Genomic DNA, 14708 nt, shown 5'->3' with positions numbered 1-14708 from the left:
TCCACTTTGTTGAATTTTCTTATAATAATTTTATCCACTCCTCTACTAGGGTTACACCATTCTATGCTTATATAGGCTATCATCCTTGTTGGTGTGCAAAACTCCTGAGTTCCCCACAAATCCTAGTGCAGAGGATCATTTGGGGTGGCTACGACGAATTCAGGTAGAACTATCTACCCACCTACATCACACCCAACAAACACTGAAGGATTATGCGGATCGTCATTAGCTTCCATCCTATTTTGGTATTGGAGATAGAGTATGGCTATTATGACGACACATCAAGACTACTCGACCATGTGACAAACTGGATTATCGACGGTTAGGCCCTTTCCGTATTAACGAAAAAATTAGTGATGTCACTTTTTGCCTAGATCTACCTCTGCAACTACGGATACATCTGGTATTTCATATTCTCTTCTAGAACCCTATCAAGACAACACTATTCCCAATCGTATTATACCACCTCCACCCCCGATCGAATTTGAAGATGGACATGAGTACGAGGTTGCTGCCATCCTCGATTCCAAGATTGTTCACAACAAGCTCTACAATTTGGTCTATTGGCTAGGCTATAGTCTAAGCAAGCATACTTGGGAACCAATAGAGAATGTGGTCAATGCTCGAGCACTTCTTGAAAATTTCCATCGTCAATTTCCAGACAAACCAGGTCCTTGTGTGCACATCTTATCTTAATACACCCATTCTTCTCTAATAATCTCGTTCCTTTCTTCTTCTATTCTCTTTATATCCTTCTTCCATCACTCTATCTTTTACACTATTCCGATAGTTTGATTTGAGTTTATTTGAGAATACTTGTATGTCTCTATTTAAAGGTTCCTATAGAATAGTCTAGATATTTTTGTAATGTTCTAGAATGTTCTAGACCTATAATATTCTTGTCATGATATGGCATGGTATGGCTCCAAAAGGATTTCAACCCATGACCTCATGTTACATGGGTTGAACCCCTACCATTAAACTATGCATTGTAATACAAAAAATATTATTTTCATTGTTAGTCTTAAGCTTCTTAGTTGTTCTTGTATCTTTCTTCATATAATATACTTCTTGGTGTCATCATTCTACTCTCTCTCTCTCTCTCTCTCTCTCTCTCTCCTTCTCTCGTGAGTTCCACACACTCCCTTCCTCTTATTACTAATCCTCATAGTACTTTCCTCCTCTATCTCTAGTACGAATTCCCTCTATGTCTTTAGTACTATTCTTGACAATTCTAAGATGTTCTAGGATATTCTAGAACATTCTAGAATGTTCTAGACTTTTACAATGATCAATATATTATTAAAGGTAGCTTTTATTATTTTTATATGACAATAAGCTATCTTAATGGTTCAAGTCCAGGTGAAGCCATGATGTTCACGTCATGTTTTAACATTTGTTTGATTACCAAATGGAGGAAAACTTTTTTATGATGAATGTAGAGGTTAAATGTAATAATTTCTCAAAAACAAAACCTAAAAACCTAAAAACCTAAAAGCAAAACCACCAATGAGTGTTTTTCTAGAACTAACACATATGTGGCTTTAATATTCTTAACTCGGTAGGAATAAAAGTTTTCAATTGCATTGGAAACAAAGCAAATGCTAAAACATTATGGAATAAACTTGAAACTTGATCATCTTTTAAGACATGTAATAATAAGTTGTGTTCGCTTAGGAAAACCACGTACTTGACTTACAAAGAGTTTAACTCCATTTCTGATCAATTGAATCAATTGTTTGGCATGCATGTTAAACTTGATGATAATATTCTTGCTCTTTGGTTGCTTAACATACTTCCTACTTTGTGGGAAATGTTTAGACTCATGTCAAGTTGACTAATGCTACTCACAATGGAACCATGCATCCAATAGTAATAAAGAATAGACGGGGTGTAGATGATAGAGCTTATCATGTTAATGTAAAACTAAATCTAAAACCACAAATCCAGTAGTAATCATCAACAAATGGGTGAAGATGATAGAACTCATTGTGTTAATGCAACTTCTTTAAATGAGTGGCTTGTTTTTTATGATGAGAACATGATAAATTTTGCTTGCCAGGGAATTGATTGGGTTGTTGACAATAATGGATAATTTCATATCAATGATAAAAAAGAGTTAGTTCTTCACATCCTATACTTGACACTTTGGAGTCATGAAGGTAAATGATGGACAATCAAAGGTAGTAGATACCATAATTGTTTATTTGGAGTCCAACTCAAGAGCAAGTTGATCCGCAAGGAGTTGAAGTATGTACAAATATAAGGTAACCTTTTATCTCCAAAGGTAAGTTAGATGATAATGTACATTTGCATATCTTTAATGAGGGTCAATGGAAGTACATTCAAAGTTCCTAGCTGGTGGCTCATGATAAGAAATCTTCTATTTTTTGAAAGCCTCTACTTCAACAAATCTTGTAAATGTGATTGAAAGTACATGCATATAAAAATAATGAAATAAAAGGTTGTCTCACATTCGTATGAACTTTGCATCACAAATCTTTTGCAAGTGAGGCTTTGAATACCATTACATATGTTATTGGTATATTTCCTATTATTGCACTATACAGTGATGTTCCTACTATTTCATTGTAGTTTGGTATGGTAAGGATGTTTCTTATGGTCATTTACATGTGCTTGGTTGTAATTTTTTTGTGTAGGAACATAACGATGAAAGGTCTAAGAAGAATTTGGTTGTAAACTTATATGTATTATGAGTCATGAAAAATAAGCTTATTAGGAGTCATAATGTAGGTTGAGGATCAAACCATTTAAATTATTGACAAGGTCAAAGAAATTCCTACAACTGACAATGCTACAGATGGAGATGTTTCTCAACAAGAGTAAGAACATGAGGATGTTAGTGAGCCATGATAGGTTAATGCTAATCACAATATTGTTTTATTACAAATACATGTTAACAAGGGGGAGTGAACATAATTACAAGAGGTGATTAATAAACAAGCTAGAAGGTCTACCACAAGAACAGACAACCATCCATGAAGTATTTTAGTTTTGATTGTATATTAATTATTGAAGATCTATAGACTTTTAATATTGTGCAAGGCCAGAAAGATAAAGATAGCTGGATAAAAGTTATGCATGATGAGATTAACTCTTTGAGAATGAATATAGCATCTTTGTGTTAGTTGACTTTTAATAATGGGGAGGGCCAGAAAGATAAAGATAGTTGGATAAAAGTTATGCATGATGAAATTAACTCTTTTTGAGGGAGAATAACACCTTTGAGTTAGTTAGTTCTTAACGGAAGAAACGCTTTGAAAAGTAAGTGGATTGTTAATTATGTGCATGTTAGTATGCCATGTAGTATTTGTTTGAACTTCGAACAGTTACATTGGGTTTGAATTCTATGATTCAATGTATTCATCCAAGTTAAAGGCGTAGGAAGAGAGACCTAAGGACCGACCCAAGGAGAGCATTGTCATCCTTCAAATACTCCTCATACACTCGCACACAATAGGCTTGCCTGCTTTTCAACTCTTCCTCGGAAATCGCCCGGAGTGCCGGCAGTATGCTGCTCATTTCCGTCGTCCCGAACCTCAACGCGCACCGACCCCACTTGATCATCAACTTGCCATTTCCCAATGGCTCCACGTAATTGTCGGCCACGATAACTGGGATCGTTCCGGCGCTCATCACCTCAATGATCCTATAGGACGATGACGACCTCCCCGCTGGTGCTAGGCCAAAGGTCGAATTCATTAGCTCCTCGTACGTGTACTTCCTGAATGTGGCCTCATCATCATCGCACCCGGCATTCAGATGCGGACATCGTATGCGAATCCTGTTGTTTGTCGGCTGATTGCACGAGACCACAACTATCACATCCCGCCCATTGTGTAAGGAGCGGAACGACGGATCGCCGCGGAAATTGCCTTCCTTGTTTCCGATATAGCGTGTGCCTTGGAATGTAAGGAAATATTTGCGCGCCCGGGGTGGGAGCGGTGCGAGATGCCGGAAGTGAGACAGGCCAGGCAACGGGATGGCGACGTCGAATCCGGGGCGAAACGACGTCAGCTCAAGACACGATGCGGCGATAGAGGCCATTCCAATGGAGGCAGGATTGGCAATGATATCTGTGTGCAACTTGTCGGCCAAGGATGTGATCACGTGATTTAATCCCCCGTTCCAATGCGGCAAAGAGCGAAACGGGCGTCGCCATTCTTCCGAGAGCTCGAGCAGGAGTGGAACAAGGAGAATGCATGCAGACTCCGGATCATCGGTCACCCAGTGCGACTCCGATAGAGCACCGAAGTAGAAGGGAAGCTCCGTATCCTCGGAACGTAGGTAGTGCAATTCCTCATACTTATAGACATAGACTTTGAGCTGGTTAATGTCGGAAGCATCGCAACGCGAGCGGTTGAAACAGGTTTCCATGGTGCAGGCCGGGAGAGGATGGGCATCCATGTCATGCCAGAAATGCCGTGGCGGGGCCCATTCGCCAACGCAGTAGCTGTCGCGGATCACCGACATCATGTCATGCAATCCATCCGAATATCTATACAATATCGACGAAAGGCCTGTACTGGACCCTGAATAGAGCAGCATTGAGGAAGAAATTAAATATAAGATGGTGACCAAGATGATTGTCGCAGCAATCATCGCGTGGTGGTAGCGAAAGTGGAGTCGAGCACTGCAAGGCATCACCATGGCTACCAAGGACTAGAGAGAAGATCATTCAAAGAAGTGCCTCATAGATAACAAAGCTGCTACCAGAGTATGAACAACCCGGGGGGGGGGGGGGGTCTCCACTATGTATAAAAATTGAGATCCACAGCTATCTTTAGTGAAGCTTTTTATGGATCAATACATCCAATATATCATCTAAAATCCATGTGTATACAAAACTTTCAAGCATTGTTATAAGCAATCTAATTCCCTATGTGTGGAGGACATGACATAAAAAAAAGTTGCACAACATTTCAAGGGGGGCTCCCACGATTCTTGTGGAGAGCAAGTCGGAGTTTTATATCGGTCCGATATACAATTTAAATGCTAAGAGATCGTTTCTCCTATTTGACTTACTCGCGTTCGACAACTATGAAGGATTTGTTACATATCCTTCACTTGCTAAGAGATCTGGTTTCGAGTTTTGACTTAAGTGATTGGCTTTGTCGATTTCCCAAATATGTAATAGTGAGATTTAATTTAGTTATTTGATCCAAGCTTGTTTGTAAATTGTAACCTTTAAGCCGCATTAATTGGATTTGACAAAATCGAGCATTGGATTTAAGGTTAGATATATAGATCTAACAAAATATTACTGTCTATTTTAACGGATTCACCTATTTTTTATTGTTTTCATTTGAGCAATCCGCGTGCATACAATCTTTCAACGATTATTATATGTAATATAATTTTGTATGTGAGAAGGATACGACATTACAAAAGTTGCATGATATTACAAGCGGGGCTAGCACGATTCTCGTGGAGGGCATGTCAGAGTTTTATATTAGATATACAATGAAAATGTTAAGAGATTGATTCTCCAATTTGGCTTATTCTCTTTTGACAACTATGAAGGAATTGTCACATATCCTTCACTTGTGAAAAGATCCGATTTTTAGTTTCGACTTAGTGATTGGCTTGGTTGACTTCCCAAATATGTAATTGTGAGATTTAATTAAATTAAATCTTGAGATGTAATTAAATTCCTTGTTCCAAGCTTGTTTGTTGTTGGGTGTGTGTAGAAGAGTGAGACACACACAAGAAGCATACACAAGAAGCACAAATGTAGCACTCACATAGAGAAGACAATGGCTGGAATAGCTCTCTCTAGTGATGAATGATACAAAACTAGTAGGAGCTGAAATATATATCCCTAAGTACTAAGTACCACCACATATGAGTGAATCATGTATGTGGTAACATAGGGAAAAAACCTCTACCCAGCACTAGAGTAAAAAGTGCCCATGTATAGGGAAAAGGTTCACATCAAAGCTACTCGAGGAACACATATTAAGTGTAACAAATCCCCGTGGAGCGAATGATGTGAACACATACAGGGAGTGACAGATCAACCCCCACAAGGCAATAAGCCTAAAGCTTTGCGAAAAGCTTCAAACTTTTCTCGTGGAAGAGGTATGGTGAATATGTCTGCCACATTATCTTTAGTAGGCACATATACCAAATCAATATCTCTTGCATGAAGGTGCCCTCTCACATAGTGATAACGCAACTCAATATGTTTGGGTCATGCATGAAATACAGGATTTCGTGCAACAACCAATGCACTCTGACTATCTATGAGAATATGTGTAGCAACATCAATCTCCATGCAAAGATCCATCAAAAGGTGTCTTAGCCATATACACTCCACTATAGCTGTGAAAACTGCCCTGTACTCAGCTTCACAACTCGATGTCGCCACTGTAGGTTGCTTTTTACTTAACCAAGATATACATGAGTTTCTATGGAAAAAGCAATTACAAAGATATACAATAGTGGACATGCAAGCATCGTAACAACCAACCCAATCACTATTTGTACAACTCGATGTCGCCACTATAGGTTGCTTTTTACTTAACCAAGATATGCATGAGTTTCTATGGAAAAAGCAATTACAAAGATATACAATAGTGGACATGCGAGCATCGTAACAACCAACCCAATCACTATCTGTAAAAGTATGCAAGCATGGCTGAGTATCTTTGCCATAAAAGAGACCCAAGCTCAAAGTGTCTCTGAGATATCTAAACACGAGTTTCACTACTTGCCAATGCTTAGTGCCAGGGCTATGCATGAATCGACTCAACTGGGAAACTGCATACTGTATATCGGGCCTTGTATTGCACGCATATATAAGGCATCCCACAACTTGTTGATAAAGAGAAGTATCAAATGCATCACTAGAATCCTCAACGGAGAACCTAAATCCTGTCTCCACAGGTGTAGAAACCGGCTTGCAATCCTCAAAGTCAAAACATTGAAGTAGTTTTTCAACATACATTCGTTGATGCATAACCATTCCCCCCCTCAACAGATACAAATTGGATGCCAAGGTAGTAGCTCAAAAGACCAAGATAAGTGACATCAAAAGTATGTTGCAAATCAGCCATAAGAATGTCATGTTTTGCATCACATGACCCACTCAAGAGTATGTCATCAACATAAAGAACAAGCACTATAAGATCAGCCCCATCTTTGCGTACATAAAGTGTGCTTTCAATCGGACTACCTGTGAAGCCAAGAGAAATCAAGTGCTTATGGATTTTTTCATACTATGCACATGGAGTTGGCTTGAGACCATACAAGGCTTTTATGCGGGCAACAAACCATATGCTCTTTCTCTTTCATCGCAAATCCAGGAGGTTGCTTCACATAAACCTCTTCTTGCGAATCACCATTTAAGAAAGTTGTTTTTATGTCCAACTGATGCACTAGCCAACCTTTTTGGGTAGCTAATGCAACCATGGTACGAATGGTAGTAAATAATAAATGTTGTATTGTTGTGCATATCTTTTGGCAACCAATCTAGCTTTGTAGCGATGAATGCTACCAATGACATTCTTTCCTTTTGGCAATTCACATAACTCCCATGTACCATTCTTATGTATAGAATCCATTTCTGATTGCATAGCACTCATCCATTGTGGATCATCACATGCATCTTCAAAAGTAAGTGGCTCCTCGTTACATGTTGTTCCAACAATAGAATAATCCACAAAAGTATTGGATGCATGGCGAGAGCTTGATCTTGTTCTACAAAGTAAAGGTGCACTAAATTTGTTGTCTTGCAAATTTGTTTGTTTCAGCCACTTTGGCATAGTTTGTGCACTCTTGATAGACATGCGCTCATTATGTAATACATCTTCAATATGTACATCATACGTGGGCTGGATTTCATGCTCATTTTCAGCCATATTTTGTTGCAAATGTTCAATCATATGTGGCTGGAAATTTTCGACAGTCCACGTTAAATATCTGTGTCTCGTTTCTGAGTTTTTCGTTTTTCTGTTTTCTGTCTGTGCACTGTCATTTATCTCTATCTTTGCACCCGAACACATGTACGAGTAATTGGTTGTGGCTGATTCTGATCCTAACAGTCATTACTTAGCTTACAGTTTGTCGGTAGTGTCGAGCCGATAGTTTTTGCTCTTTCCATGCCAAATCTCGGGGATGATTGGTATGACAAGGTGTATTCGTTGATGATGCGACGTTATCATGAAAGAAATTTATTTGTAAAAAAAAGACCACTTACAAATATTTGTTTGCCAAAAGTTATTTGGCAAGACTCAAACTTAACTCCTCTTTTGGAAGAGAGGGTTATGAGGTAAACCACTTCAACCCTTCTATTTCTCTATTGATTCAACTTTCTTTCACTTTATATTTACTATTTTTATTTTACAAAACTGGCTTACAAAAAATAATTTGCCTTCGCAAAACTTGAACTCACAACCTTTATTTGAACTCTACAACCCGCCCATTCTTTACCCTCGCGAGCTTCTTCACTCGTTTTCTCCTCCTCCTTCACGCACCATGGGAGGGGCTTTTATAGGGGGTCAACCACCTTCCCACCCTCCTTGAGGCGGTTTGTAAACCGCCTCACATGAGTGGTTCCTTTTTTATTTCTTAAATAATTTTTTATAAATTCAAATTACAAAAATACAAAATGGTTCTTATTTTATTTTGAACTCCCCTTTTTGATATAATTATATTTTTGTCTACAGTAATCTTGAAACTAGCATTGATTCTGATGAATATGGACAATGTTATGTTGCGGAAGATGAGGACTTGTAGGTTAGTGGCAAGCAAACAAAACAGTAAACTAGATGAGCAAATATGTGCACAATAGACAAGAAACAAGAATCAAGAGCAGTTGCACTTAGTTAAGCTCAAAGCAAACTCTTGCTATTCCCTCCAAACTCTCTCTCTCTCTCTCTCTCTCTCTCTTTCTTTCTTAGAAGACGTTAATATATCTTTCTTTCTTTCTTTCTTTCTTTCTCTCTCTCTCTCTCTCTCACACACAACAACTTAGTTTGACTTTCTATAGTTAAGCCCTCACTAGGTTGTGTGTTCACACCAGAGATACAAATGGGTAGAGTCAGCCTTTTATGCAAACAAATTCTTCCTTTCCAAACTCCGATTTACGAACCAAAAAATCGTACATGCCCCTTATTGCAAGTTCCAGATTGAAAATGTCTTTCCCAAAAATTTTAACATTGTTTTGATATCGTGAAACCTCAACTTCATGACAATGGCACATAAGCACATCAATGTGCATTTACGAATTTTCACATGCACACATAATTAAATACAAAGAGGTGGATAATTAAACATGTACACACACTCACACTCACCTACCCTAGTGGTAAGTTGTAAGCTTATTAATACGAAGCCTTGGGTTAAAAGGCCCAAATTTCTATACCTTTCTATTATACCACTTATGATCAAACTTGATCCACCATGTTGAAGCTTCACACTTGCATGTCTTATGATCTGAGTACAAATTGGATGAAATCTTTACATTAAGGTGGAGATGTAAATAATGTAAACAATAATTATTGGTTGGCTCGCTTATGGCGAAACTAGTTCGATGTATAAAATATCAAAGGTATGTGCATGGATCTGAAAAAATGGTAAGAGATCTAAAGGACAAACTTGCTTTTGAAAACACTACATTGCACCTCAACACCTTGATATTATTTGAGTATTAATGGAGGAAAGTCGCTTGAGAGCCAAGGGTTCATATTGAATCTCCTGAGCATTTCAAAAATGTTTTCATATATGGTACCTCCCAAGCGTATTCAAAGGTGCACGAAGAACTCGGGGTGCAAAGTAAATATATGTTTCCAAATCCATGAGAAGGTTATAATCATAAAACATAATAAATATGTTCGTGGAAGCATTCAAACGTTTGGAAACAAACATGTTTGAAAAGGGAAAAATGCATGTTCCCTTTTTTTTCCTTTTTTGTACTTTAATTTCAAGAGTCTCTCTCTCTCTCTCTCTCTCTCTCTCTCTCTCCCATGAATTGTGATGACATGTGAATAGAAGGAATGGTGGGGATGTGATGGATTCTTCTTCTCCTGCTGTTACTTCTTCATATCAGAACATGATCAATAACGTTATTCATGCACCATATCGTGGCAACCATGATTTCTCTAGCCATTCTATTGTGCTTCTTGATCCTACCTCTTCCCACAAGGTCTATGACTATGGTTATGTCAATCTTATTGACCACGATTCTTCCACCAAGCCATGAATGCAATGTTCCAAGGCTTCTGCTACATCTCAGCCTCCTCTGTATAATAACACCGCCAAGAAGTAGGCGGCGCAGAAGGAGAAGATGAAGAAGAAGCATGTGCGGATGAATCAGAAGAGTAATAATGGGGGATCTATGGGGAACTCCAGGTAGTAGGTGTGGTTCATGATCGTGGAGAGGATGAGGGAGGAGTTCCTCATATCTAGGGATGTGCACAAAGCTAACATTAATCTCAAGAACACCATGGTGATGAGCAAGAAGAGTAGAAGCTTGATCCGCCATGTCAACGAGAATCAAATGCCAGAATAAGATGAATCATAGTCATGGTGATCCTCATAATCAGATGAATCATAGTCATGAACCATGGTGATCTTCATAATCAGATGAATCATAGTCATGGACCATGGTGATCCTCAGAATCAGAATTAGAGTCATCATGATGATGGCGGTGATCAGAACAATAGGAAGAATTTGAGGAGGACAAAGAGAACAAAGGTGAATGGTTTTGGGAATATTGTCATAGAAGTTGAAGCTTTAGCTCATAACACTTCATGCCACTCTCTCACGCTCTCTGTCTCACGCTCCCTCATGTGACACAACTAGGAAGAGAGCCTTAGTACTTCAGTTTAAAGACTTATAATCTCAATTCACATTTTTTAAGAAGAAATCGATTCTTCGAGGATTAGGTGGGACCCTATCTATCTAGATAAAGACCTCACTAAGATGCAAATTGAGCACTGCAAAAGTTGTATGACATGAGTCAGACAAGCTCGTAAAGAAGGACATCGTGCTTTTTATTGGGACGGAAGAGGGATAATAAATGATCACACTACTAATTGATGGTGTCCGGCCCATGTGACAGAAAACACTCTAGACACACCCCGACTGCCGAGAGGAGATATTAATGGTATCATATATACTTTTCTTGGTAGAAACACACCAAAGCCCAACTAGAAAATTCCCACGAGTAGAAGGATTTATTTGGGAGTTCGTATTTAGACAAACCTCACGTTGACGCACTACTAGAGGATCTGGAGGTGTTGCAATATTGTTTCGGAGAGAGCTGCATAATAGGATAGAAATACTAAGGAAAAACGAAGATGCTCATTTTATGTGCATGAAAGTCTTCACTAACAAGGACCAAGCAGTATTTTTTGCCATTTGTTACTTTCCCCCGAAAGGATCCCGTTATAATATGGTTGGAGAGGCGAGGTTAGTTGATGAAGGAGTGCACATGGGCTTTCTCCATACGAACCTTTATCGGATGACATAATCCGATATTCTTCCCACTAAGAAATCTTCCTTGTAGAAGATTTCAATGTGAGAACCCAATCGCGACAATGCACAATATTTTAGATGAATAGTGTCAAGAGAGAGAGAAGTATAGTGCTAAGACAAAGAAAGACGGAGAATTGAAAGGGAAATATTATATTTTTGTCATGTATTTCTCCTGTGACAACCATATTACATTCTTTGTCCGATCCCGAACAATGTGCATCCCCAGGATTTGCTTTGCCGAACCCATATCCTTCATCGAGAATGACCTGCTCAGGGCCTTCTTCAAACTCCTGATTTTCCTCATGTCAAGAATAGTACTAAGGCAAAGAGGGAATTAGTACTAGAGATGAGGATTAGTACTAAGAGGAAAAGAAGATGTAGAATTCTCAAGAGAGAGAGAGAGAGAGAGAGAGAGAGAGAGAGAGAATGACGATAACAAAGATATATTATATTATATGAAGAGAATATACAAGAATAGCTAGAAGGCTTAAGCTTGACGTTGAATCGAATTGGTTCTCAATAATGCCGGGTGCCTCTTTTTATAGTATGCTTAGGAGTACTCTTGACATTTCTAGAATGTTCCCCATAAATCTAGAATATACATGGATTTCCTAAGTGAAATAATAAATGGAAATAATATTCTTTGTATTACAATATATAGCTTAATGGTAGGGCATCAACCTATGTGACACAAGTTCATGGGTTCAAATTCATTTGAAGCCATACCATGCTACATCATGACACTACCCCCCCGTCCTCTTAAGACAATGATTGTTACAAGGCGTCTTAGATGGAGGACCTGGTTTCTCGGAATATTGTCGATGAAAGTCCTCAATAAGAGCTCGAGCATTTGCGACATTCTCGACTGGTTCCCAAGTATGCTCTCTTGGACTATAGCCTAGCCAATCGACCAAATAGTCAAGCTTGTTGCGAACTATCTTGGAATCGAGGATGGCATCAACTTCGTTCTCCGGTCCTGCTTCAAGCTCAGTCGGGGGGTGGAGGTGGTGTAATACGATTCGGAATAGTGTTGTCTTGATAGGGTTCGAGAAGAGAACTATGAAAAACCGGATGTAACCGTAGTTGCAAAGGTAGATCAAGACGAAAAGTGACATCATTAATGTGAAAGTGTTTTTAGAATCTAAGCCATTGAACATTAGAAGAATATAACGTATGGATACTTCACATTTGGTGGCTAAGAACACGAACCAAGACCAGTGTTGGGCAAAGTCCCAAGAATAGTGTCAAGGTTCCGGTTGAATTAGGACTTTTGCTGGTCACCATCAGAGAGAGCTGGAATTGATTCCGGCCAAGTTTTCTTACTGGCTGGAATCTGTTATAGGATTTAGGGTTAGGGTTAATGATGATAATGATAAAGATAGGAATAGGGTTAACAATCATGGTAGATTGATAATGTATGTGTGATGGTGATGGTGAGAGATCATGAAGAACAAGACAAGTATTGAGGGGTGGAGGGTGGTGCCTAGAATGGCTCCACCCCCCTCCCAAGGGGGTTCAACGTAAGGGGGGAGAGAGAGAGAGAGAGAGAAATATGTCAAAGAGAGAGAGAGAGAGAGAGAGAGAGAAATTGGTTATATTGTTCCCTTCATTCATTCTCCATAAGGGGTTAAATAGGTACAAAGGGGTAGTAGATCCACAAGGGTGTAAGCCCCTTGGGCATTCACACCTAGTCACTCACTCACACCTCTTTGTATCCACCACACTCACACTCATAATCGTATAAGATTACACATACATATCAACACATTACATCTTTTACCCTCACTTATCACACTTATCCATCACACGTACGTCTCGTACGGTAACACAATATGGCACGCCCGTGGGAGAGTGCCTTGCACGTCGATCCCACATGCCTTGATCATAATTTTACTTCGACCGGAATTTCAATTAGTCCTCTCAACAATTAACTCCCTCGATCGGAGCGCTTGACTCGAACATCTCCGTCAGTCAACGACTCTTCTGCGACACGAACATTCTCGTTCTGTCGACTTACGAACTTTGGTAACATCATTTGGGTCGTCAAAAAAAACGTTGTATGTATGTGTGTTCCTTTTGTTGATTTTGTGAGTTGTGTGTTGATCACGTCCATTTCTTTTAGGTTGATGAGTTTTCAAATTTTCGTAAGTGCCCTTTGATTTTTCAAATTTTTATTATATACCCTCGAGTTTTGAAAATTTTTATTATATACCCCCAAGTTTCTGAAATTTTAGGTTGCTACCCTTAACATTTTAAAATTTATTTGCATGCCCCTCTCTTCTCTTTTTCCCTCTCATTTTTTTTATATTGTTTTTCTTCTTACGTTTTCTCCTGCGTGTTGTTTGCATCTTCTTCCTCCTTCTTGGTGTTAATCGTTGCTTCTTCTCCTCTTCCTGTCTTTCTTTTCCTCCTCTCTCTTTCTTCTTCTATCTCTGTTTCTTCCACTTCGTGTCTATCTGTTCATGCCTTTCTCTTCTTCCATGACATCTTCTTTTTCTTCCTTCATTGTTCTTCTTCTTCCTTGCATTTCTCTTCTCTCTTCTTCTTATTTTCTGCATGTCTGCCTCTTTCTTGTCTGTGTTGTCTTTGTTTTGGTTGTTGTGGTTGGTCATCTGTCCAGCCCGTTTGGCCACTCCGGCCACTGTTCGGCTATTATTGCCGCTTCGGCAGATCCTCGGCCACTCTTTGGCCGCTCGTCCGTCTCCATCTCCCGCCGTGGCCATCTCCGACCACTGATGTCGTCCTTGTCCAGACGCCTCCGTTCGGCCACTACAACCGCTCTTAGGTCGCTCTCCGGTCTCTCCTCCGTCTCTGTTGGTGTCCGGTCGTCGTCCTCCTCTTCCGACCGTGCGTTCGGTCCATCGTCCCGGTCGTCTCGTCCGGTTCTCCGGCCGCTCTAGCCACTGTCTAGCTATTCAAGCCAGTTTCCGGCCCTACTGGCCGCTCTTTCCGTTGTCTGGCCCATCCGGCCATGTCTATCTGGTCCATCTCTAGATGTCTCTGTCGCCGGCCTTGTCGGCCCTGTTCGGCCACTGTTTTGGCCGAGGTCCGCCCGTCTCCGTCACCGTCCGATCGTCTGGCTGCTCTTCAGCAGTTGTTTGGCCATTTCGACCGCTCTCCGGCCACTTCGACCACTCCGGTTGCTCCTGTCCGGTCACTCTCCGGCCTATCTGACCGCTCGAACTGTTGTCCGGCCGTCTCCATC

General features: G+C 39.9%; 2 protein-coding genes across 2 annotated transcripts in view; both read right to left on the bottom strand.

Annotated features, from left to right (window-relative positions):
- Window positions 1–14708, bottom strand: part of LOC147859827 (caffeic acid 3-O-methyltransferase-like) — a 96342-nt gene that overhangs the window by 60141 nt on the left and 21493 nt on the right. The gene's annotated exons all lie outside the window — the stretch shown is intronic.
- LOC147859829 (uncharacterized) lies at window positions 3367–4834 on the bottom strand. Its single transcript, XM_087324205.1, has one exon. The coding sequence runs from the start codon at window positions 4669–4671 to the stop codon at window positions 3394–3396; it is 1278 nt and encodes a 425-aa protein (XP_087180331.1). The 5' UTR covers window positions 4672–4834; the 3' UTR covers window positions 3367–3393.

This window comes from Azolla caroliniana, unplaced genomic scaffold (genome assembly GCF_043228905.1).
Source record: "Azolla caroliniana isolate FFs.n. ecotype wild unplaced genomic scaffold, voAzoCaro1.0.p SCAF_9, whole genome shotgun sequence".
Taxonomy (NCBI): Eukaryota; Viridiplantae; Streptophyta; class Polypodiopsida; order Salviniales; family Salviniaceae; genus Azolla; species Azolla caroliniana.
Note: the sequence above shows the minus strand (reverse complement) of the source record. Positions and strands in the feature narration are given on the sequence as shown.